The sequence below is a fragment of the Simochromis diagramma genome, unplaced genomic scaffold (genome assembly GCF_900408965.1).
Source record: "Simochromis diagramma unplaced genomic scaffold, fSimDia1.1 OVJJ01000685.1, whole genome shotgun sequence".
In the NCBI taxonomy this organism is placed as follows: Eukaryota; Metazoa; Chordata; class Actinopteri; order Cichliformes; family Cichlidae; genus Simochromis; species Simochromis diagramma.
Genome location: NW_024387477.1, coordinates 5913129 through 5939414, shown reverse-complemented (window position 1 = coordinate 5939414; position 26286 = coordinate 5913129). Strand labels below are relative to the sequence as shown.

At 38.6% G+C, this 26286-nt stretch overlaps 1 protein-coding gene and 1 long non-coding RNA gene across 2 annotated transcripts; both read right to left on the bottom strand.

Moving 5' to 3' along the window:
• Positions 1–5807: 5807 nt before the first annotated feature.
• LOC120724251 lies at positions 5808–24015 on the bottom strand. The gene is made up of 3 exons (XR_005693873.1): positions 22987–24015; positions 22858–22860; positions 5808–5818 (listed from the first exon to the last, which is right to left on the bottom strand). It is a non-coding gene; the product is annotated as an uncharacterized LOC120724251 (long non-coding RNA).
• LOC120724250 (homeobox protein MSX-2-like) lies at positions 14971–17529 on the bottom strand. The gene is made up of 2 exons (XM_040016352.1): positions 15959–17529; positions 14971–15410 (listed from the first exon to the last, which is right to left on the bottom strand). Exons 1-2 carry the CDS (start codon positions 16260–16262, stop codon positions 14974–14976), a joined length of 741 nt encoding a protein of 246 aa, XP_039872286.1. The 5' UTR covers positions 16263–17529; the 3' UTR covers positions 14971–14973.
• Positions 24016–26286: the final 2271 nt, after the last annotated feature.

The following is a 26286-nucleotide window of genomic DNA, read 5'->3' as shown; positions in this document are numbered from 1 at the left end:
AGCACATGCAGTCATCAGCTCCAAAGCTCTCACATTCAGCACTGCTCACTGTTTAGCTCATTTAGGCCAGACAAACAGCAGCCATCATTAAGCCCATGAAGCAGGGCAACTATCTCCCAGTTCCCAGTAGATTTGGCAGTAATCACTCAGTTGCTCTGTGTCTGGCAGCTCATTCAGCTGATGATGTTTTTTAAAAAGACATCTTCTCCCGCACAAGCTAGCTGATTAGCATTAGCATCACCACAATTCACCTCTGGGGCATCCTACCAGCAAGAACATCAACATTAGCATCATTAATAGCATTTTCTCCACTTAGAGCTGTCTCTGCCAGACAGCACCTCTTCTCTCCCCAACTAAGCTGCAGAGCGTGGCTGGAGTGGACAACATCCCTGCTGAGAACACTGTTCACCCTCCAAACTCATTTGCACCCAGCTTATTATTCAGTGTATAATTTGATTAGCTTCCACTGCTTTGGCTTGTTACTCATTTAATATGCTTCAGCGATGTTTCCTTCTCCACCTTAATGACAGTTTGTGATATGCTACCAAGGCAATATAAGCCATTTTTTAGCCAACATTAAATCTGCTTTCTATAGTGGATTGGGTCAGGACAAATCAGGTCAGTTTATTTTTTTAGCTCATGTCCCCTGGAGGTCACTCCATGAGACAAAATGACCAACCACTGGTTTGTGAAGTTCCGATCTGGAACCTCAATGTTAGCAACATGGCTGCTTTTGCGCTGCCTTGCTAACACCAGAAGCGATTGTATTTGGAAGAAAAAGTGGAGTGCTAAATCCTCAGCTAATGATAGCAAGCTTGATTAACCGGGTGGTCTATGGAGATTAACTAGCTTTTGGAGTCCGCCTCAGGACTGCCTCACCTGGAAATGCCATTTTTGGCACCAGCCCCGGAGGTTGCTGCCTGAGTCAGATATGACGCTGAATAATAATACCATCCACAGTACCTCTGTATGTGACTGAATAAATGCTTAAGCCTTGATTAGACTTTGACTACATTTGGGGCGATCGTGGCTCAAAGAGTTGGCAGTTCGTCTTGTAACCGGAAGCCCCGGCTCGGACAGTCTCGGTCGTTGTGTCCTTGGGCAAGACACTTCACCTACCGCCTACTGGTGATGGCCAGAGGGGCCGATGGTGCGATATGGCAGCCTCGCTTCTGTCAGTCTGCCCCAGGGCAGCTGTGGCTACAACTGTAGCTTGCCTCCACCAGTGTGTGAATGTGAGAGTGAATGAATAGTGGAATTGTACAGCGCTTTGAGGGTCTCGAAATGCGCTATATAAATGCAATCCATTATTATTATTTATTGGGGTTAGGTTAATTGGTGATTCTAAATTGCACACAGGTGTGAATGGTTGTCTGTCCCTCTCTATGTTAGCCCTGTGATCCTTGTAATCTGTACAGGGTTTACCCTGCCTCTTACCCTATAGTAGCTGGGTTAGGCTCCAGTAAGCTGGATAGACTTTCTGCATCTGTAAGTACGCTAGGGTCCACTTGTGTCCGAACGATGGAAATTTTGTCATCGGATGAGTATGTGAGGGTCTGTATGGATATGGGTGTGCTGCTAATTTTTCTTTGTTTTTGTTGTTTTTTTCTGAACGCGTGGACTTGACTGACCACAAAGAAGTTACATTGTAATGCACCAACTACAGTGCATGCCAAGTGGTGAACATTAAGCACACTTCAAGCGCTTTACTCATCTTAACGTTTTCAGTTAAAAGTAAAAAACACCACAAAAAAAACAACCCAAAACTAAACGAAAGCATTAAGCAACCTGATGGATACAAATGCACAGACAATGCTGTGCAAGTTAATGTTACATAAGATGTAGCTCAAAATGTAGTTTCTAAAGTCAACTAGATAACAATCACTTCTGATTTTGCTTGTAAAATGAGCTGTTTTTTGCTAGTAACCACTGAGTCATTTGCTATGTCTACATGACAAAGAAACCACGTGTTTTGCTTTTGCAAAAGGAAAAGATGTTTCACAGATGGGTAATGTGTTACTCTTGCACATAAGTGAAACATATGAGGTGGTGAGAAATGCACTCTCATTTGAAAGCAACTAGTTTCTGCTTTCATTCACAGTTTCTCTAATCTGGCAACACGAAAAAAGCAGTGAAAGCATAGTTTGACATTTTCATCAATTGTACCAGTTTCTTGTGAACTTTTTCATTTCTCTAGACCCATACCATTCTTATTTATAGTTTTCAGATTTTCGCTGGCAATTAAAGGGGTTCTCCACTATTTCACACATTTAGTTCAGTTTACTCATTACTAAGGTCACTGTTACAGCAGCTGTAATAGTAACCTTAAGGAGAAGTGGAGGGGCAGTCAGCTTTGATTTTAAAATTTTTGTATTAAACTTTATTAACCTTAACCTTAATAATAACCTTATTATTCATCATAATTAAGTATGTATAAAGGAAAGAAAGCCTATAATGAAGCTCTATAATGAACTGCACAAAGCAAAGGGAAAAGCTTATTTAAACTGTTTTCAAGAGTCAATGTATTACCTGATAAAATGTGAAATATGAATGACAATTTTTTAAAGGAATGACTGAATTAATGGCTGAGCAAAAAAAGTTATTATGATAATTATATAAATATGAGTGTTGTATATATATTATATATATTGTCATGCATGTGACACAAAAAACGAATAGCGAGGTAAGGGGATGAAAAACAACAACCCGAATGAATGTAATGCCAGGCATAAATTTTAAGTCCTGCTCTATGCATGTGAAAAGGAGATTAACAGAGCGGGAGGACAGTACAGGCGACCACTCAGCAACAGACATCCCACTCGAGCGATGGCACTGTGACAAGCTGAACAAACATCCCCAAGAGAGAGACAGAAAGAACAGGAAGGAGGAGTACGGGGGGAGGGAGATAAGGACAACGAGATGAAAAGACGGTTTGAGAATTAAAGAAGAAACTGGGAGCAGATTGAGGCAAGGTCTATAATAAGAGAGAAAATTACAGGGCTAAAGAAGTAAAGAGTTAATCGTAGAAAGAAAATAAGTGGCTTTTATTGTATCTGTGTTAACTTAGTTGATCCGGATCCATATGCTGGTCAGGGTAAACGAGGAGTCGTTTACGCTTTAGTACAATACTGCCACCATAAAATGTTATCGTCTTCACTAATACAGTGGTGTATAGACAGAGGGGTGAGATAATATTGAACTTGTGCAAATATTTTCTTCTTTAACCTCCATAACTGGAGCAAATGTGTTCTATTTGATCACAGGGTTCTTTTTTTCAATCATTTAATTGGAGTTTGAAAATGCAGGTTTTACTCATCGCTACTTGGCAATATATATATATTATCCATCCTTCTTTTCACCATAACACCTGACGCAGACCTTGTTGATCGGGCGATAGCCGGCATATATATCTCCCGCTATTCGGTAGCTCTATATGTCTATAGGACCCTTACTGGAACGCCCATCAGATCTTGCTCCGGGTTCCAAAGGCGTTAGTCTAACCACTAGCTATACTGTGGTTAGAGGAACACGGAGCTGGAGGGGCTGCAATCGGAGGATAGGTCGTTGGCCCGTGTATCGATATCGATCCCAACTAGGCGAGTGGCTCAGCAATAAACATTAGCTTTGTCGGAGCGCAGTCTGGACAGCTGATACTCGCGGACCCTCATACCCAGGCCTCTGGTAGAGGGATCTTTATCGAACAAGGGCGTACGGGTTTTTTTTTTTTTTTCTATATTATTATATTTTTAGGGGTGCAATTCGATACTTATCGATATCGAAATACAGTTTTCGTTCGGTACGCATTCGAACAATACAAAATTTAAATTATTTATCAACTTTCTTGTGCTGTGTGTTGAGAGCTCAGTGGATCTGGTTTGACTACTCCGGCCTAGGCTGCACTGTCTAGCGCAGATCCACTGAGCGCAGCGCAAGCTAGCGAGACAGAAGCTAAGCTCGTTGCAACATGGCAAATTGAACCTCCCCCACCCTCATTCATATCTGGCATTTGGAACTATTTTGGTCTTCATGTGAAGTATGACCCTGAAGGTAAGTGCGTCATGGACAAAAGTAAAACAGTATGTCGGATGTGCCACGCAATGCTCAATTACATGGGTGGGAACTACTGCGTTAGCGCAGTTAGCTCGTTAACGTGTTGACACCGTCCAGCCCCACGCACGGGGCGATCCACGGTAGCTCATTAAAGGAGATTTGCCGTGTTGTGGCGTTAATGTCATTTCAGATTAACGCTGACAGCACTAGTGGGAACACAATGAATATGACTGCACATTTACGCTGACATCATCCTAGTGCAAAGACAAGTGGAAGCAGACAAAAACAACAAGCACGCATGCTACAAACTTTACCCGAGTCATTTAGACAGCCGTTAGCACATGATTCTCCTCATGAGAATATACCCCAGAAGAAGTGTATAGTATAGCTTTTATTTTGGAAAGAGACATTTCTCTGTAATAAACTCTCTTTTCCAAAGATGAGTGATTTCTCGATCCGATAGATTTATTATTTTATCCCCTTGTTGTTTCAGCAAAATTAAATTTAAAAACTGTACGTTTGAGTTAAAATATATATTTATAATTTTAATAAATGACAAATTAAAAAAGCATGAACATTTTTTGTATCGAAAAAATATCGAACCGTGACACCAAAGTATCGAACCGAACCGAACCGTGAATTTTGTGTATCGTTGCACCCCTAATATCTATCTATCTATCTATCTATATATATATATATATATATATATATATATATATATATGTGTGTGTGTGTGTGTATGTGTGTGTGTGTATGTTACAATGTTTCTGTAGTAGTATTTTTAAAACACACAATATTTTATGCAGTGACTGAATCAAGACACCAGGATTAATAATGAACTGAGTACAAGATATGACCAAAGAGAAGAGTCAGGAAAACACAGTCTCGCTCAGATGGGCCAGAAATAGAAGCATGTCAAACATTTATTTTTGCAGTGTGATGGTACGATGGCTGTGCAACTGTGCTTTTTTTTTTTTTTTAATTCCATAGGAGGGAAGCAGACAGCGGACACAATTTTGTCTATTTTAAGAAAGGACTTGTCAAGCGCAGCAGGAGGCTCTTTTACCCTGGAAAGTTCAGATGGGACCACACGAGCATAAACAAATGTGCGCACACACATAAAGAGAGCGGCACAGCTGGGGGATTGTGGGAACAACGATTGCAGAGCCTTCTTTTGGTCCTATCCGAGTACCATAAAATGCTTTAACCCTTTCACGTAAATATTTAATGGCACATTGCACTCCAGCCCCCTGAAAACTCAGGATATTCTCTCACCTTCATTTACCTTATTACAAGATAAATTTAGACAGGAGAGGACGGCTAACAGGATGTCGATGGCATCTACCAAAGAGCATGATTTTATTATTACTAAGAAGTGAAATGAAGTTCCCATAGGAGAGACTACCTCAGCCATCTGTTCTGTGATTCAGCAGCAACATGACAGAGAATAAAGTAGAAAATCCCAAACAATTCACCAGCTCACCAAATGGGGCTTTAACCCATATACCTGCTGTAAGCCACGTCAGGGCTTACTGTGTAAATAAGAATGTAATAAGACTCCTATACGGAAAGAAATCCAACTGCTCCACCACAAAGAGGTCAAAGGTTGGGGTCAGTAATAGAACAGCCACTTTCTTCTATTACAATGTGTTGCTCAAGGACAGGAAGGTGAGTACTTCAAACCTCTTCCCTTTCCTGATCACATCACTGTGCTGCCATTTTTACTCTACTGTAGGTTTCTGGTAAAGCTGCTTCACCCACTGGTTTGCTGCTTTTCAGCGGACTGATTTCTTTTAAGATGTTTGTCACTACAGAATCACTTCAGGTCCTTTATTCGTGGCTAACAAGGTGTTTAAATGAACAGAGGTTGAACTGTAACCCTTTTTTTTAAACAAAGCATCTGTATTCAAATGGTTTGTATGAACACCGGGGAGAGGAAGTGGAGATGAATGGTTTTTCTGTGGACTGCATCGGTCGTCTTTAATTGTCCCAGATTGAAGTCTCCCCTCCTGTTTAGACCACCTACTGTCCATCAATAATTCAATATGTGAATCCCCAACCATGCTTGCCTCATTATATGAATTACCAGACTGACCAGTGACCTGACTACAGCTAGCATATGTGTACATTTTTAATAATAATTGTAGATAAAAAAAACAAGGACACACTACTCACAGTCCTTTCGTGATGTTTTACTACTGCCCACATGGTCCAAATTACTCTAAGTTGGATTTTGAAGTCTGCCAAGTTTCCATAAAACCATTACATCAGAGACATGGCTGTGGCAGCCTTATCTCCTTATCTTTACTTCTCCTGCCATCTAAGGCTTGCAGAATGACTCATGAATGACTTTTGAATCTGTATTTATTTTTTTAATGTAAGTCTACAAAACATTTTAGTTAATTATTTTAGGCCACGCACTCAAATTGAATTCTACATTTTTCACTTTTTTCTCTATCCTTTTAAACCTTTTACTCTTAACGCCTAAATTACATATTGCGTCTCAGTTGAAAATCTTTACCAGGTACGCTGTGTAATTTGTTGAGAAAAAAATGGTGACAGTGGAAACCCAAATTATCAACTCTTTGATTGATTGATTAATTGATTGAATCTTTATTTTGAACATGTTGAAAAAGTACAACAACATAGAATTAAAAGAGACAAACAAACAAAGCAAAACAAAAGGAAAATGAGCAAACACAACTACAAATAACTTTTATGTTCAAAAAGGAGCAAGAAGAAGCGTAAGCTTATTTAATCCCACCCCCTTTCCACTATCTAGTAATCAATAGACTACAGAAATACCTCATTGCAATTACAATGTTACATTTGCAATTGCAATTATATGTTACATGTTTTTTTTTAATTTATTAATTATACATATATATATATATATATATTACCAAAAATCAAAGTCAGATTTGTTCATGTGAACCCTTACATTAGTGAACATTATGTACATTTAAAAGCCTGATTTAATTTCGTTGTTATCTAGTTGAGAAATATGTTTTAACCATAAGGGCTTATTCTTTCTGGCCCATAAGCCAGAATTGGCACGCCAAAGACTCCAACCCAGCCCACTGGAAAATATGAAGGAGGACATAGATTTTGGACATATTTTCATAAGCTTCAAAGAGCTTTTCCTACTGATAAAGACTCCCCAATTCCCATTCATATTGCACAAAAGTAACTAATTAACAGATTAATATCTAAATGATGATCTAATATAGAAATGTCTATTTTTTACTGTTGGTCCACAGAAACTGAATAAAAAGCTTTGCTACCAGAACATTTTTACACATACAGTTTAAGCTCAAAGAGCCACAGTAATAGATTCCATTTATTTACTACAGCTGCATTTCTCCATCATGTAAAAAACTGCTGTTGTAATTGCTAAAATATTTTTCTTCTGTGTAGATATCTGATGACTCACAGAAAGAGGAGTCAAAGAGGTCACGGTTGGCCATATGCGCATCCCTGCTTTAATCAAAAGTCAAAACAGAGTAAAAAGTTATTACCTAGCTCGCCCTTATCCATAATTACCATTAAATACATATAAACCAGCCTTTGTGTTTCTGTGTATGTCATGACACCTAGTGCGTTACTAAGTTATCACAAAGAGATGGGCAACTAGGCCTCCTTTAGTACAATAGAGCCCGTGGGGAAGATTTATGAGTCACAGGATCTCAGGAGACAGCAAGGAGAGACAGATCTGTGAGGAAACACAGACAATGGTGAAGGCTAAAGATGTCACTGCTCTAAAAAGGCTCAGACACGGGGTATAAACCTCCCACGGGGCAATGTATGGATGTCACTGGGAGATGCTAATTCAGTTGACATTAGTGTGTCCTATCTGCAAGAGTTACTTCAGAGGAAACAAAATAATCTAATCTTAGACGCACAGCATGTTGTAGGCTTACAGTGAAACAAATGAGGAGAAAAACACTTTGTAATCTATGTGCGAATACGATACAAAACTGTAACAAACGCGAAAGGTTGTGCTGTTCTTTCTTTACAAAGGTCAACAACTGTAGTGCTGATTCCAGCTTTGTTCACCTCAGTGCTTCAAAAGCGAGCTGGGGCTTGAAAGCAGAAGACCTACACGAAACAGTGTCAGGACACAAAACATCAGGCTGCTGCTTTATAAGGAGGGAAAGAGCAACGATAACCTGGGAAAAAAAATGCACAGCAGCAGAGAAAAAAAGCTCCAAGGTGAAAAAAGGAATAGGTTTAAGGTTAAGTTGAATATATATAAAAAGAATATCCTAGAGGTTTTTTTTGTCTCATTTTTAATTACTTTTTAGGTTGTCTTGTTGTATGCCCCAGATCGTCACAAAAACAGTCATAACCCATGAGAAGCTTTCTGTCTTATAACCTTAAAGCCAAAGCTTTTAGGTGTTCCTTTATGTTTAAATAGGTCATCCTGTTTGGCCAAACCTGCTTGGGGGCGATATCTCTTGAAAACCAGCTGAAAGAACGAAACAAAAGACACAAAGTGCTAGAGGTGGAATTACTGGAAGGATAGGACAAGGTCTGCCTCTGTGCGTGTTTGTGTGCATGTGTGTTTTAGTTAAGATCAAGTTCCACTGATAAAGAACTTCTGAACTTGTTAGTTTATCTAAGCCACAGTTTGTGCAAGTGAATGGGAGTCTAATTACACAATGACTGCATCATCGTACACCAGGACTGAAAAAGAAAAGGAGGCAGTAAAGCAGAGGACACAAAAGTGTTCAGAGACGCAGATGAGAACCTAAGAGTGAACGGCAAAGATGAAGGATAGAGCGGGGTTGTTCAGGGAAACACCTGCCTGCAAGCTTTGAAGACAAGATAAAAGCATGCCATGTCTTTCACTGCACTTTGAACAATACAAGTGCCAGTGTGCGGTGACTCTGAGTGCATGCACCCCAACTTTTAAAGAAAACCGATAAAAATACACAAAACAGGATCAAAAATATTCAGGGATTTGACAACACCCGCAAAGTATTCAAGTGAAACAACACAACCAGATATAGGAATGCACTGAAAATACAGAAAGACATCATGTGATCAGTGTCAGTAGCTGCATGAGTCACCGACAGTCATGCCTTAACCGTGTCCGTCTCTGTTTAGTGTCAGTCTGCACTACACTGTGCTATCTCTATTTTCTTTTTAAATGCTCCACGTGTTGTCAAATTGGTGAAATGTTTTCTTGGTTTGCTTGTGTTTTTTTTCACATGAAGCGTACTGAGCTCTTAGGGACACCAAGCTATGCTTTTAACTCCCCTGACCTGCAAAGTTTGTACCAAAATCAAAAATTATCACCACACTCTCTCCCCTCCATCCCACCCCTCTTATGTTTGTCATAGCTCACATTTCTGCTTCCCTCCTGAGAAGTGATCCTTACATTTGTGTGTTTTTCTCGTGTGCAGTGAAGCAAGCACTGTATACCAGGATTGAGTGCGCAGCTGAATCTTAAAATGTTGATCTTGGATTTCAGTTTGCCATACAGGCAAAGACAGCAGAGGAGAGATGCAGGGAGAAATGCCAAATTAAGGTTTCTTTTTTTTTTAAGGAATGGATCTTACTGCTTCATTTAGCCTAAAACAGATTTTTACCAAATTTGCAGCCATGTTTAATACAGTACTGTGCCAAAGTCTTTAGCTACCCCTCATTTCTTTATATTTTTCTAGAAAAAATGGGAAATAGGTGCAGCAATTTACTGAAACATGCAAACATAAATTGATATATAATAAGGCAAAAACATGCATACATTATACAATTCTAACAATATTTGGTGTGACCACCTTTATTCTTTAACACATCCTGAAGTCTCTTAGGCCACTTCCATCTAATTTCTTTAGTTAGTCTTTAGGAATAGTTCTCTGGGCTTCTTGAAAGCTCTTCTTTGGATGTCTGCTACCTTTTGTTCCATTCTCTGTCATGAGATTGTTGTAATATACCTTCCTTTTATATTACTTATACTACTACCTCAGCCTTTTCTCCCTGTTTCCCTTCCTTTAGAATGGCTTCTTGACAGCCACCAAGACCTTTTCTGATGAGCCTTCTGCAAACAATGGATGGATCAACTGAAGGTCTACATGCATCTCTTGGGTTCTGTGTCAAGTCTTTGCTGGATTTTTCCTATTTCTTAAGGATATAAGTAACAGATACTGTTCTTTTGCTATATATAGCTCTTTAGGCCTGCCACTTCTGTTTCTGTCCTCCCCTTTCCGGTTTTCAAAATCTTTTGAGCACACACTGCAGACACTGCCAAGATATGGCAAGGTTTCAGCTAATAGCTTTTTGAGGATCATCTTTTTGGTATTTTGTGCCTGTCAAACTGTTATTGTTGGCATTTTTCTTAGATTCAGCTAAATAAATGCACACATTATGTGTTTTTCTTTTTTGACAGATTGCTGGTAAAAAAACGATTTTACAAAATCAGATTGGTTCTTTGCTAAGTCGTCTTTGCTAAGTCATCTCCTATGTGCAGACACAACAGTTAGGTGCCTTTTTATGCATGAATCATTCATAGGGTAGTGCTAAGTGGCTTAAACAAACAAATACGTTCCTCTGAAAATGGTCAGTTACAAAGAAAAATCAGCCGAAAGTCCAAACAGTTTTAAAGACCTTCAGAAATCCTAAAGAACTGCTGATAAAGACCTTTGAATTATTATTATTATTATTTTTAAAAATACCTCCTTAGTAACAAAAGTTAAAGAAGTGATGGATGGCTAAAGACTTTTTGCACAGTACTGGACCTGCTTAATAGGTATAATTAGACAAATGCCTATTACTGCTTATATCTGTCAAAATAAAAGTGTGGAGGGGAAGGCCACTTATTCTCAATCAAATTAAATCTCACTCTGTGTGAGCAGATCCAATTCAACAGTGATGCAGTTAAAAGGATTGCCACACTGAACTCTAGAAATCCCCAAAGCCCAAACTTGTGCATTTTACTAAAGACACAGTGGAACAACACAGAAGAGTTTCATCTTTTATTTACCAGGTTACTCATGATGAATTAAAAATACATTATCTAACAGCAGTTACATAACGTGCCATTTTCTATCCAAGAAGATTTGTCATCAACCAAAACTATTAAAAATTATCCTAAATGCCGAGAATGAATTTACTGATATTGTTATTAGAATCAGAAGGACTGTTTGGTGTTGTTGGTTTCAATGAGCAGCAATAGATGGAAAGCTGCTACACCTAGTGGATTTCTGGCAGAGCTGCAAAAATATTAGGTTCAAGTAACAACACCTATTGTATGCAGTGACTTGCTGACACAGTCAAGGTGTTGTTTGTTGATAGTCCTAAGGTTTTACTTAATCGTGATCAATCATTTAGATCTTACCAGGATCTAAACTTCTTAAATACAACCTCAGATGAGAAATAACACATGGCACACCACACTATGTCATTACTTCTTATGAAAGATTAAGCCAAAGTTCAGAAGCAGCATGATTTAATAACATGTAGAACCACCTTTGGCAGCATTACCTTGGAGTAAGTGTTTTCTGTGTGACTTTATCAGTCTCTCACATCACCGTGGAGATATTTGGGTCCATTACTCCATAAATCGCTGTTTCAGTTCATTGATGTTTGTGGGCAGGTTTATGCAAAGCTCTCTTAGAGTAGTGCCACACAATTTCAGTCAGGCTGAGGTCTGGACTTTCACTGGGCCATTGCAACACCCTGATTCTTCTCTGGTTCAGCCATTTCAGCCATGCAGTAGAATTCTTCCTGTGCTTGAGCTCATCAAATCAGCTCGCGCTTCATCAGCTATCAGACAGATGGCCTCACATTTGACTCTAGAACACTTTGGTATACAAAGGAGCTCATGGTTGACTCAATAACTGTAAGGTACGGAGATCCTGTGGCAGTAAGACAAGATCAAAGAATTACCGGCCCCCAAAGTCTGACAGTTGATACGAGATGTTTGTGCTGATATGCTTTGTTTGGGTTTTGCCACACATGGCGCTGTGCATTATGGCCAAACATGTACACTTTAGTCTAATCTGTCCAAACATTGCTTGAACATTTTTTTCAGAAGTCTTGCCATTTGTTTTTCCCCCCACCACGAAAGGCTTTCTTCTGGCAATCCTTCCAAACGAGCCATACTTCTTAAAGATCATTGCTGAGGTTCTCTATGGAAGCTGTATTAACTGTTTCCCAAACCGCTTCTGCGTTTTGGCTTAATTTTATATGTCCTGATATGTAAAATAATTGAAATTGAAAGACAAATTCAAAGAGGTTCTTTCAATTTAACTTGTTTTGTTAAACTGAAAGAACATAGTGTTAAACATAGTGAATATACTGGGTCTCAGGGGGATGTTGACCAATAGATTTTACTTCACAAAAATATTAAGTAATTAAAAGCAATATGCAGACCTTTAGAGGTTATAGTCTTGTTTGTCTACCAGTGCATCATCAGAGTTATTGGTTGTTTGGTTGTCAGATGTGTCCCTTGTATTCATATTCTCTTATTCATACCGACTCTAAAAAAAGGTCTTCCAAACACACTTAAATGTAAACTATGAAGGGTAAAACTGACAGCGGTGGGTTAAAGCAATTGTAAATGTAGGTTCCTTTAAATTTCTAATACAAAAAAAAGAGTATTTCAGTGAAAAGTTCAATGCATATATAAATATGTGAGTATTGTTTTAACATGTGAAGTGTTTGACCCTTTGCTCTCTTGGCTGAGGATATTAGAAAGACTGTATGACCCGAGCCCTCGCTAATTACCCAAGAAACTCAAATTAGCTTTGTAAGAATGTAAATAACCCTCAAGGCACATTTCCATGAAAATAACATCATGCTTTGTCAAATTTGCACATCTATCTTGTGGCGATTTTCATTTACATTTGGTGTTTATAATGATTACTGTTAATGTATCTATTCATTATAAAACATAACGTCTCTGTTTCTTTATCCGATCTCAAATGGGCTGTGATAATTTCTTCTGCCTAAGTTTCACGCTGAAAACATTTGAAACTGGAGACTGTGGCCAGTCAACGCTATTAAGGGCCTTCCTATCAGCTTAATGCCGGGTTTAATTTCAAAATGGAGGGAAGCAAATGGACTGTGAAATATGTGCTAATGGTAACAAGACTTCTCCAAGTTTGGTGAAGGAAAGAGGCACAGAGACAGAGAGACCATGTAATGCCCCGTTCTGTTATCACTGAGTCTGCACATATAATTTCACAGAGTTTTGGAGTCAGAACTCTGAGACAAGCACAATTAAACTACAGGCTGCAAAGGGACAGCCTGCTATAATGCTGTGTTAGAAAGTTCACAGAGAGAGTTCATTTAAAGTATACAGTTTAAAAATAAGGCTCACATCAAGCAAATAAATCTCTACCTCTGTGAGATCCAAGAGCAATATGAAAACACATGTTTACAATTAAGACAATGTGAGACGTGCTATTTGCTGAAAGCATTCATTTCTGTTTATATAATTTCTCATCTTTAGGGGGAAATTTGGCTGAATAAATATTCATTAAAGAGTGCAACACCTCTTCCCTTGGACCACCCCGCTGTATATCCACCCATGTATAGAAATTGCTACTTCATTATTCTTAATGCTAGAGATTAGCTGGCAGCTGTAGTTTTTATGCCGTGCTTTCATTTTTGAAGTGCAAATCCCTGAAGCACATTGGTAAAGTGAATAGCTTGAGTAGTTTGTTTGATTGGTCACACACAAGTTTCTTATATCAAAGAGTCCGTGAAAAATAAATGCAGAAATTCAAGATATTGTTAAAAAAAATAAAAAGCATATTTTTCCTTGCATAATAGTTTGGAGCCCAAACAGCAAAAGAGCACAAGACATAACACATTTTAGGGATTTAAGATTACAGCGCTGCTTTTAGGCCCAAATAAAGACGCTAAATGCTCCAAATTCTTGCCAAAAGTTGAAGTTTATGATGCCTCTCTATAGCAATAAAGCAGCTAGGATCACTTTCATCCAGAATGGAACTGAACCATTTATGATCAAAAGTTAAAATCTCTCGTGACGCATTGATCTTTTTACAAGATAATTTACACCCAAAACAGCATAAGTGAGAAAAAGAAATAATGATATAATGACGACTTTCTGGGAAACAAAGACAGTATTAGTTAGATGGTAGAGCTCACAATGCATTCAGAATAGGGGAAGGAAATCAGCGAGGGAAATGTTATTTTTGTGTAATTGCAGTTGAAATATGTTATATTTTGCACTGACCTTAACATTTCTGTAGAAGAAAGCATATGAGGCGTGTTAAACGAGATGAGAAGAAAAGAGCCTCTTCCTGCATGTGTGGTAAACAAAAGGAGGCCACTGAATTTCAGAAGCAGATGGGCCACCAAACAAAGAACTAAACACAATTTGGGTACGAACAGAAGACCACATCAAAAGAAGCAGACAACTGCATTAAAGTAACCGCACCAAGTTACCAATTCTACCTTGTGTTGTATGCAGGCCACAAATAAAGACAGCAAACGAGGGGGCGTGCTAAGGATCTCAATTTAATATCATATACATAAAATATTAACTAATGAAAATGAAGATATGTAACATCAAGTATGTGACTCTAAAACTATTACAAATAAATATGTGTGACTTGAGTATTCAATGATTTAAAGGTGCAGTGAAATATCCCTGCATGTTGAAGGGTAACAAGTGAGAAACACTTTAGAAAAAGGGCAGAAAAGACAATCTGAACAATATGTATTCTGGTATTATGTTTGCAAATGGCAAAGAGGGACCTTCGGGATGCTGTATCCTTCCATAGTCTTTTGCAAATAGCAGAACACTTGTAAATCCTTCTTAAGACAAACAATGAAGCTTAAAGTCCACTTCAGGTCACATGCAAACAAGTTTTGCATAAGGTGCATGATTTAATGATACACTCTTGTCATCCCTTTTAGCACAATCTGTCTGTATATTTCTTTTTCGTCTCAGGAGAGGTGGAAAAGGCTGTAGCCGACCTGTGAGGCGTACATAGCCAGATGTGCAGCAGGGAGAACAGGGGTGCGGCCGTATGAGTAGCCCAGTCCATAGAGCCCTGCCGAACCAGCGTGCAGGGGAAAACCCAAGGATGAGTATCCTGGGTAGAAGACAGCTTTGGAGCCTACACCAGCTGCTAGTTTGAGTTTCTCTACTTCAGCCTCCTGAAGCCTCTTGGCTTTGGCCCGTCGATTCTGAAACCAGATCTTGACTTGGGTCTCGGACAGGGACAGTGAGGAGGAGAACTCGGCCCGCTCGGCGATGGACAGGTACTGCTTCTGACGAAATTTCCTCTCCAGGGCCAGAAGCTGCATTGTGGTAAAGGGAGTACGAGGCTTACGGTTGGTTTTGTGCTTCCTCAATGAGCAGACTGTCGGACTAAGCTGCCCTACAGGATATATGGAAAACATGAAACTAAATCAGCTGTCAAAGCAAACAGACCTTTAATTCTTTCCTTTTCAGTGGTTTAACACCAAATGACTAAACAGGAAAAGTAATGATCAGAAAATTAATACTGATGGAAAAGCCACGCTTCTCCTGTATCCTGCTTCTTAGAGTATTTACTACTATCTAAAATTTTAAATAATGCAAGATGATTATCTTTAAACAATGTGAAACTGGTGAGTAGAAAAATCATTATGCAAAATTCTTAAAAACAAATAAATATATTTCTCTTTTTATTACTCCTTCTTGTTCTGTCAAAAATGTTTGATTTGTCTATTGATTCAGTATTAATTATGCATAAAAACTGTTTCTTAAAATTATGAACTTGAAGCCAGCTGTGGGACTTTTCCTCCAACTTTACACATTTGCATTACAAAAGCTTAAACTGGATGACTTACAGTACTCGAAGACCCTGATTTAAAAAAAAAAAAAAACCCTGATTCAAAACTGAACCACTAACTAGTAATAAAACTGGATTGGAAAATGACTTACGTGGGGGAGTAGACATCTTAATGGAGCTGGATATCCAAGAGGGAAATTCATGTTGTTCCAGTGGCTCTGATTTAATAGATATTAAGTTTTGTGTGCACTCATCTGTCCGCTGCGCCTCATCCTCCTTCAAATCATAATTTCCCTTTTCTTTGCTGGTCACAGCCAGCGGCCTCGTCTCCGACATGAGAGCTTCAACGCTGAAGGGAAGACAGGATGTTTGTGCCATGCGCCCGAGCTTCAGCTGCGTTGATCCTGCATCCTCTTCTGTGGAAAACTCATTTCTTGAGTCCCCAGACGCAGACATTTTTTCTTCTCTTTCTTTTCAGTATTAGAATTTAAGTACAATCCATAAGACACTTTTCTGGTCCCAGAATGAGACCGGTCAGAGAGGAATCTGGAGTAGCTTCTCTTAAGCTGTCACAAAGCTGACAGAGTTAGTGCTGGAAAAAGTCTGGCGTGCATTTGGGACTTTCAGCCAATGATGAGTCTTGATCCCAGGGTTTGGGGGAAGACTTGTGATTGGACGTTGTGTTTAGGGCACTCTGCCACACCCCTAACCAGACAGCAGGTCAGCTTCGCATCAGCCTCATTTAGCAGTAATTACCATGGTGGAAGATTGTTTCCTGGCTGTATTTCTTTCACTCTGCAAACTGCATACCCTTAGTTAACATTGAAAAAGCTTGCACATAGTCATGCTTGATGTCTTGAATTAATGCAGAATCATTTTAAATGAGACAGAGGCCGAATACAAAACCTTACTAATATATGTAAATCGATTCCCTGCCTGCTAAGCTCTGTCCCGTACAGCAATTAGGCTGGTAGATTGGCTTGCCGTGTCTTCAAGCATCAGCGTCTGTCTGTAGAGCTGCATTTCCATTTGACAAAAGCTGACGACGCTCCTAATTCAAGCCCCAACGCGCAGACCCTGCCACACCGACTGTTGGAGTAATCACAATGGCAATCAATAACAATCATGGTGCTTTCAAAATTCAGACATCACACAGCAGTTACACACTTAAATGTGAGAGTCAGTTGGGCGATGGATTATGGTTTTGGGCAGGCTTTAAAATGACTGTCATTACATTGTTATTATTAACACCTTGTAATTAGGCCTGTGGAATCCGGTTCTTTTAAGCAGGATTTAACGGTAATGATGGAAAATTGCTACCTTCCTGAGGTGTGTGGCGCCCGCTGCGATTAGTCCCAGTCTCTGCTGTGTGGATGGAGACAGAGGTGTCTCGTGCCTGTTTGAAGCTCATACCTGTAGGGCTCCAGAGTATTAGGAAACATCACGAGAAGTAACGGCGTTCCTAAATGCAGCCTCTAGCCACTCAGTGAAGAATACCAGCGCAGTGCATGGGTTTTACAAGTGACACAAAAAAGTGACACACACCTAACTTCATGCAAGATGAATGTGCTTGCTGCATACTCTAGCTCTCTCTGTCTGTCTCTCCCTCACAGACACATGTCCGCACATCGCAAAGACCTCCTGTGAAGTGACTGGTGTGTGCTGCTGTGTCCAGTGCTCTGTGATCAGCCCTCACAGAGAATGTGTGCTCTCTGTAATCATCAGGATTACAGTGGCATCAGGGTCTCAGCTCCCCAGCTCCACAACACAGTTACTCTCCATGTGAAGCAAAGTGCTCACACAGCACGAGCTTAGTCTCCTGTAATACGCACGTGCATCTTAACAAAGGAGCCTCTCTGTCATTACAGTGCTTTTCTACCGATTCCCTACCTACAGGTTTATAATGTGCACGGGTAACTGGGTGTGAGCTTATATTTGAAAATCAAACAGAACTGTTAGACTTTTGGGAATCAAGAAGGGTATAGGTGAATAATGGTGAGAAACATCATCACATACCATCATATTTTATATTAAAAGCGGGACACATAAAACTGATAAAACTACAATAGTGTTTAAAATTCTAAATGATTAAAAAATAAGCATTCGCACGCATGTTTCTAATAAATAATAAGAAAGGAGGACAGAGGGCCATGCACTTTAAGGCGGGACAACAGCCCTGTTAGGCTAATATATGTAATTGAAGGAGCATTTGATAGCCAACTGCTGGCATATCCTATGTGAACACTTCGCAACTTCAATTAAACCATACACAAAAATCATCTAGAGTATTTTAGTTACAATTACAGAAATAGTAATAACAGCATCAGCTGTAACCCACAGAAGTTTAATGCATTCAACACACAGTGGGAAATGTTTTAAAAAAGGTACCACCGTATTGACTTAGAAGCAACAAAATAACTAAACCAGGTTCAAGGACAATGCATGCAAACACATGTAAACACATGTAAAACCCAGATTTTCGTGAAAAGAGCTTATCTTGAGGTCAATCTCAAAATTATATCATTGCCCTCAGTACTTTATTTTTCCAACATACATAATGCCTAAATAAATTAGGACATAACCCAGGTATACCATAAAAAGAATACTTTTATCCTGAGTATCAAAGAGTTGAGAGCTTAACTAGAGGAAAAGAAATATCACAGCTCCATCTTACAAAGAAACATTTGATAGTTAACCTTCATTTGCTTTAGTCGTTTTTTGTTTTGTTTTTTTTGTCTAAAAAAGAAAAATTCTTAAAATACAGATAAATGCCCTATACAACATGTCACCGAAACACATACAGAAATTTAATTCTGTATGTGTTTCTTCAAGTGATGAAGCCCATGTTACTGACGGTGCCACAGACAGTATATAAGAGAGTCTGTTAGGGAAAACCCGTTTTAAAAGCCTCAAACTGAGTGTTTCATTCTCACCATCACCACCAGCAAAATAACTGCTTACACTTTAACAACAACTGAAGTAACTTAACCATTTTCTCTTTTTTGTTTTTAATTTACTTGAGCTGCATTCGTTTTGCTGCAAGTTTCGGGTATAGATGCACTCAGACTCAGATATTTGCCCTTTCCTCGTCTTACAAACAACCACAGCTCTATAGTAATGAGTAATAGCTTTCTGAAGTCACCACAGCAACACCGACACATGTAAGCTGTACCACACGCCAGCATCTCACAGTGACGAAATAAGACAGACGACAGCTCACCTTTACTTCAGTCAAAATAGAAAAACTGTAAAGCTACATGCTTTTTTTTTAGCAGTAACACAATTTCCAGGACTTGTAGCATAATGTTTAACGGCTTTATAGTTAAACACACTAACTACAATCCACAGACATTAGTCAAACCAAATGAATATTCCAAATTAGGGTAAGAAAAAAAAACCCTCAGAAAACAACTGTTCGATTTCTGCACCGACATTTGAATGATAGCCTCAACTGCATCACAGACTAGAGCCATACTACCTATATCAAGATGGTAGTGTTTCTGGGGGCACAGTCTGGGAATCATTGTACCAACTAAGAACAGCCTTTATGGCCACAGTGTACCCATTTCCTGAAGGCTGTTTCCAACAGGATAATATACCATGTCACAAAGTTTAAATCACACCAAACATGACAGCGAACTCATTGCCACAATAATGATTCCATAAATTTTTCTGTAGTTAACTTGTAGCCATGGAAAACATCAATAAATAAAATCCCCTGAGTAATTAAAAAAATCCCCATCTCACCACAAGTTACAGCTTCCCTATATGCTAATGTGCATGTGACACTCTAAGTCTTACAGGAAGTCAGCCTTTAACCCACATGTGCTGCTAAATCAAACCACAACAAGCATTCAGTAAAAGTATCTCACGAATTTCACCACAAATCCATGATGCACCATAGTCTTAAAAGGTATGATTCTTCTGAACACGGTAGCAGATGGGAAACATCAGCTTTTAGTGTGATCACGATCGCAAGTGGCAGAAATATTACGTGAAAGAAATAGTAGAAGCGAGTGTGCCGATGTGTTAAACTTAGCACTGCATATTACAAACAGCAATGAAGTCAACTTTCATGTTCATCATGTATGTAGCAATTCCTACAATACCCACCAACTACAAATATATTTCATAAACCTGATTTACGTTTCCCATTGTTTTATTTGGGGCTGCTTCAACTTGGTATGATTATTGACTCATTTACCATTTATTTATTTACTTTTTTACTAAACTTTAAGAACAAATGAAAAAAAATTACTACAAAATGTATTTGATATGGAACAAAATGGTTTATCACTTTAGTGTACAACTGTATGGGCTTTATGGTACCTATGGCATGGCATTGCTAGCAACTCCAGGCAGCACAATTTGTGAGGTCATTTTTATTTATAATTGACCATAATCACACTGTATATTGTCAACAATATATAGATATAATGAACAAAAGCACATCTTTGCTGCAGTATGGGGTAACATTAGGATCGTGGATTATACTAAGGACTTTTAAGGGAAACGACAGAGATAAGAGTGGACTGCAGCACTGTAATAAAGCTGTAGATGATGATCACTGACTTTCTGTTGCATTACAAAAGGACTTAAATGGCTACCCTGGGTCTGTGTTTTAGGCTGATAGCAAATTAACGCGCAATACTTTAAAGTGATGGTGTGACATTTAAGCATGGTTCTGTCTGATGGCCAAGTTAAGAGCAAGCAGTCACAGTACCCCAAATGCCAAAAGCACACAGCTGCAATTTACCATCTTGTCAGTGCGGTTGTAACTTCTGCTATCCCAATTACAAGCTAGCCATTGCATAATTTTTCTACTGTCAGTGCAAATAAAAGCAGGAGAAACCTAGAAGATATGTAGTTAAGTGATCTAATGGTCAGGCGCCCACCAGAAAGTCCCCAGAGCTATTTGGTCCCAAATACCTTCATCTGTTAAATTTTCCACCCACGTACCCCTACATATTTGAGAATCATTGGCCAACAACAAAGAAATCCAGCAGCAAAATATCAATCTAATCTTCAAAAATGTAAAAAGGAAAAAACAACAACTTTAACCCACTTTGGTCTTATCTTTCTTGCCACACAGTCAGTGCTCAAATTTGCTGACAGTGTCAGGCGCTTTTTCTCACATTAAGCTGTCTCAGTCAGGATGTGGCATAGAAGGTGTTAAAAAGTAATGAATCATCCAACATCACGAAAAAGTAGAAACACCACTGCAATGCCATCAAGGGTAATAAGACTTTGCATTTTATAGAAACTAACACAGGTTTATTTTAAGATAAGCATGAATTTAAAGGCCAAAGAGTACATATCGCCAGTTCCTGCTAATAGTGCAGCGGATAACTGAAACAATCTACAAGCACCAACATTTGCATATTTTTCCTCCTTTAGCCAATAATTTTAAAAAAGAAAATCACTTTAGCCCCTTGAATTTTCAAAATGTCAAAACTTCCCAATTCAGTCGTCATCTCTATCTTAGAAAGCAATTGTTTGACTTATAGAAGTTTGTACTCTTGATTTATATGCTTCTGATCAAAAGTAACCATAATCTATAACTATAAAATCTCTCTGCATGTATCTGAGTGTCTTAGTTTCAGGTAAAACAAAATGATTGAAATGAAAAGATTTTCCCTTCCCCCACTTTTGTAGCACTATGATGCATACAGCTAGGTTCAGACATTCACCCAGCGCCAAATTCTTCCATCTATTTCAATGAATTTCATGTATTCAATGCATAAAGGTTGATTGCTCAGCTTTCTTATGTTCACTCTCACTTCATGAGAGGTTATCCCAGACATTAGGTATGAAGTGGGGTTCAAAGCTTCTTCTTATGAGGTTACTGTTCAACTAATCTAACTACACCATCAGATTTTCATGCAAGTGTCTGCTAAACTTTTAGAACTTTAGTGTTTGCTTTATTCTTCAGTCTACTATTTTAATCTATGGTAAATGCACTTATGCAAACACAAGCTTTTGGGTTCAGTATCTTGCCCAAGACATGCACTGCAGGAGTCAGAGATCAAACGAAAAACCTTCTGAAATCCCTCTAAAGCTGCATCCACACTACAGGTGATTTGCAGCAGTGTGGCGACCTCAGCCTATAAAAGATTAATGACATTTGTGTCTTAAATCGACCACATTAAAAACCCCAGGGGGTAATCCCAAGATTCACTTTTCTCAACACTGAGGAGAGAGGCTGATGTAACTATCAGTGAGAAGCAGAACGCCATTGACTGACATATGATCAGTAGTGAATATATCAGAAAATACCCAGTTAAGCAGAGCCTGAAATGTCCACTAGCGACCAGTTACCAAACAAAGCAACACGTGACCAGCTTCCTGTGTGGATGCAGTTTAAATCCTATGTCACTATACACAGCAAGCTATTGGGGGGCCACGGGTAAGACAGGGGTAACTATTGAGGAGTGTAACAGGCCCACCAAGTAGATGCGAGTGAAGCAAAAAGTATAACTTGTACTACTACAGCCCACTCCCCTGCTAGCAAACTATTATGAAAAAAGGCAAACTTCTGAATAATATCAGACTTCCAAACTCAACTTCCACATGGTAAAGTATATGAATTGGCTAAAATCATTAAAAATGGCAACTCTAGTTTACATTATCTGAAGAATAAATAAATAAATAAAGCCATGTTGAAAATGCCCACTATCTTGAGTTTTCAGGAGACTAAAGGATAGTCATCATAGTAAATATGCCACTTTGGGCACTTGTATCCACTTGTGAATGATTTCCCTGTAATGTTTTTAGCTGTACTCAACTACATTATTTCCTGAAATAAAAGAAAAGCGCTGGTTTTAAAGTGGACTGACATTCCAACGCCTCTGACCATGTAAACAATGCGACTAACCAGTGATCAACAGGCTTGGCAACACCGTCTGAAGGTACAGCTGCCAGTCTGCCGGTCTCCTCGCAGACCGCAGCTCTGATTGTTTGAAGGCCTCTATACCACCCCAACGCACATTTATCCTCCATGCTTTAAGAACACCCTCAATAAACTGCCTGTTTACTATGTTCAAAACCACACGCCCTATTTGCTACAGAGCACATCAAATTATGAACAGAGGTTATTCAGATTCAGATTCAGAAGACTTTATTTATCCCCAAGGGGCAATTAAGAGAGTAACTTTGCCGATCGTACATACAATACACAAACATCACATGGGGGAGACAGGTCAGGCTAGGTAGCTGGCCGGTCAGCTGCACAAGCAGCGACCCGGAACCGAACAATGGAAAAATGCACAACATCGGGAAGGACAAGGAGAAAAAAGAACTCCCTCCAAACTGAGCATAACTGAGATATGTGAACAAAGTTAGGCCTCTTTTTGTAGACTTGTATTGACATTGTGCCTAAATCGTGTTTTCAAGCTACATTCTTTTAAACCTGACACAGTTATGATCCTGTCAATTGGGACTCTAATGTACAAAAACTTGTGCAATTTTTGTTGTGGGGTCTTCAGAAAAAAAGCGTTTACTTTTAAAGGGCTACCTTGTCATCAGACTTGTTTAAAATGACAGGCTGCTGGTCTAAGAGACACATGTTTGAATGCATGTGTTCTATAGTTTGGCGGCTGAGAGGTGATTGAATGTATACCAGTTTAACCCACCGATGAGCACTTTGCATTCAGACCTTCACCATTTAATTTCAAGGTTATACAGCAACATAGCTAACAATCTACTGTGTAAAAATTTGTGTCACACGCAACATCATGTTAAGACATTAAGAGCTGTATTTTTTAGCGCACACTATGGTCGCAGAGACACAACTTTGCTGAACTCTTGCTGAGATTGCTGACACGGCTGCCCTGATATGTGTGGAGGGAAAAAGGGTAAAACAAGTGACCTCTGAACACAGAGGCAATGAGGCTCATCAATCAAAACATTAAGAAACTGCGGAACAATTTAAATTAAATTGTGCGACTCCATGGTTTAACAGCAATTATATTACACTTAAAATAATCACTGCCACATGCCTCTCAAGTTGATATACTAATATCAATCCTGTCAAAGAGAATCAACTTGAAACGTTTGGTTCTAAGTTCAACATTGAAACCTGTGGGGAACCAGAAGAGGTCAATACAATTAATAAAATTCTTATTTTTTCCTATTTCTACTAATGAAAAAATGTTACTTTAAACTAGTGAATCAATCAATGAATACAGTGAATACAATTTAAAATTTTTACTTTTGACTTTTTTGTTTTTTTTGATAAAACAATCACAAACTATCTTCTTTCTCAAAATGTAAAATAACAGGCGCCGAATGTGCTCTAAAATTTGAAGCTTTTATTAAACATTACAAGCAAATTCTTAGTCTGAGCAAAACAACTCTCTCAAGCAAAGCACAAGCCCGTAGCCCAACAAAATGGTAACAGAAAGCCATTTATTAACGTGGAAATCCTTTCTATGATTATTTTAAGTTCACACATTAGAATTAAAAAGAGTTATTTTTTGGAGTGTTTGACAAAGTCTAGATTCTACTTAACATGAAACTTGTCATATGCATCTTTTTTTTCCTCGAGTTGAATAGATTTATAACAAATTTCACAAAGTTGTCACTCCACTGATCTCTCCCGCTTGTCATTTTCTCTCATTAACTCCGGGGTGTTGTAGGACGACAGGCGGGGTACACCCTGGACAGGGCACTTGTCCTTAAACAGGTTAAACCACAATAAATAGCAATAGCATACATGTGGTGTGTGTACGCTTTTCTGCCTCAGTGATTTTCCTGCAGTTTGAAATCTTGTAAGATCGTGTGATATCACGAAACCAGGCAACTAACCACTCTTGCTAGATTGTATCATGTCATTTCAACAAGAATATATTTGACAAGTGTTACGTTGTTGAATTGCATGCACATCATACATGATTTAATTGCATTCACCATGTTTATATATTCTGATTTTGTTCAAATTACAAGTTAGACTCTTATAAATTTAATAACCACCCAATTTCTCTTTTTTGAGTGTTCCTAATACAAGCAACTTAAACATTTATAAGGTTTCCTGTTTTGGTTATAAAATTGTTGCTGCTGAATAACTGAAAACCAAAAGACCAACAAAAAATAATATGAGAGGCAGTGGTGCCCTCTGGTGGATAAAGGTAATTCCTGCAACATCCTGGACCATGGATGAAGTCGGGATCATCAACTTTGATATCTCTTTTAAAGAAAAAAAAAGCAAACATGTAAAACTGTGGGGTTAAGCGATGCGGCTGAAAAATTTGGTTGCACCTAAGAAAATCAGTGCAACCGTGGAAAAAGGTTAGTCTAGAGCCCTGTTAAAGGCGCTGTCATGTTATGTAGACTCAGTTAACATCTAGTCAATAAAATATATATAATTTGAAGAAGACTTCTGCACAATTATTTCACTGACCCATTTAATAAGATAACAGTTTCAGCTAAACACAGTAAACGGTGGTTCTCTCTGAGAAATGCATTTCTATGCAAACTGCTTCAAGATCCAGCAACCTGACCTTTAACAACACTTCTAACACACACCCAATGCTTAACAAAGTAAATGTGGCAACCGATGAGAACAAAGATTTAAAGAAACACTTGTGCTGAGTACTAGCAAGTTGCCTACTATGTTTGTGGGCCACTATGATCCTCGCAGACTCATTTGGTCTTAGTGAGAGCATCCAGTCGCTGTCTGATAAGCTGATTCTCCTCCAACATCTTGGAGATGGTCCTAAGGACAAATTGCTTCGCCTATCCAGTGAAGGGGAAAAAATCAGAGGAAAGGGAAAAGAGAAATGGTGTAAATAGATCTTGCCTTATTCGTGGGTCTAGAGGACACAAAATACACATATAACTTTTGGTACATAAATATGACCCAAAACATCAGATTTCTGAATTAATTTCTGTGACAAGCAGAAATTAACATGACCCTCAAATACTGACTGTAAATTTGGAAGTACATTAAAGGCAGGTGTCCTATCAACAGGACCACAACCGTGTGTAAATTATTTTATTTGAATAACATAGACATTAAGTGATCTCCACAACTCACATTTGACGAAAAGAATAATTTTTTTTGGTTGGTTTTTACATGCTGTAATGTTTTCAGTCATATTTTTGCAACAAGAGAGAAAAATTCAAAGGGTTCACAAACTTTTTACTGTAACTGCATGACTGTTTAGAAGTCCTGATGCACAGTTTGAGCCTTTATTTAACTTTTGAAAGTTAGAGTTTAAGGAAAGATCAGTCACGCTAAAGTTAAATTACAAAGTAAAACATAAAGAGGTTTTCAATATACAGTGAGCCTGATAGAAGACAATTTTTTGTTTGCCATTAAACCCCAAGCTATTTAAAATTACACTAATTTTAACTATATAAACTTGTTTGGTACACATTGTTACCATTTTTCTGCTGCACACTTTGCACACCACCTACCTTTTCTTTCTCGTTTGTTGCTTTGCCAGTGGATCTTTGGGAGAAAAAGAAAACATCTCCATCT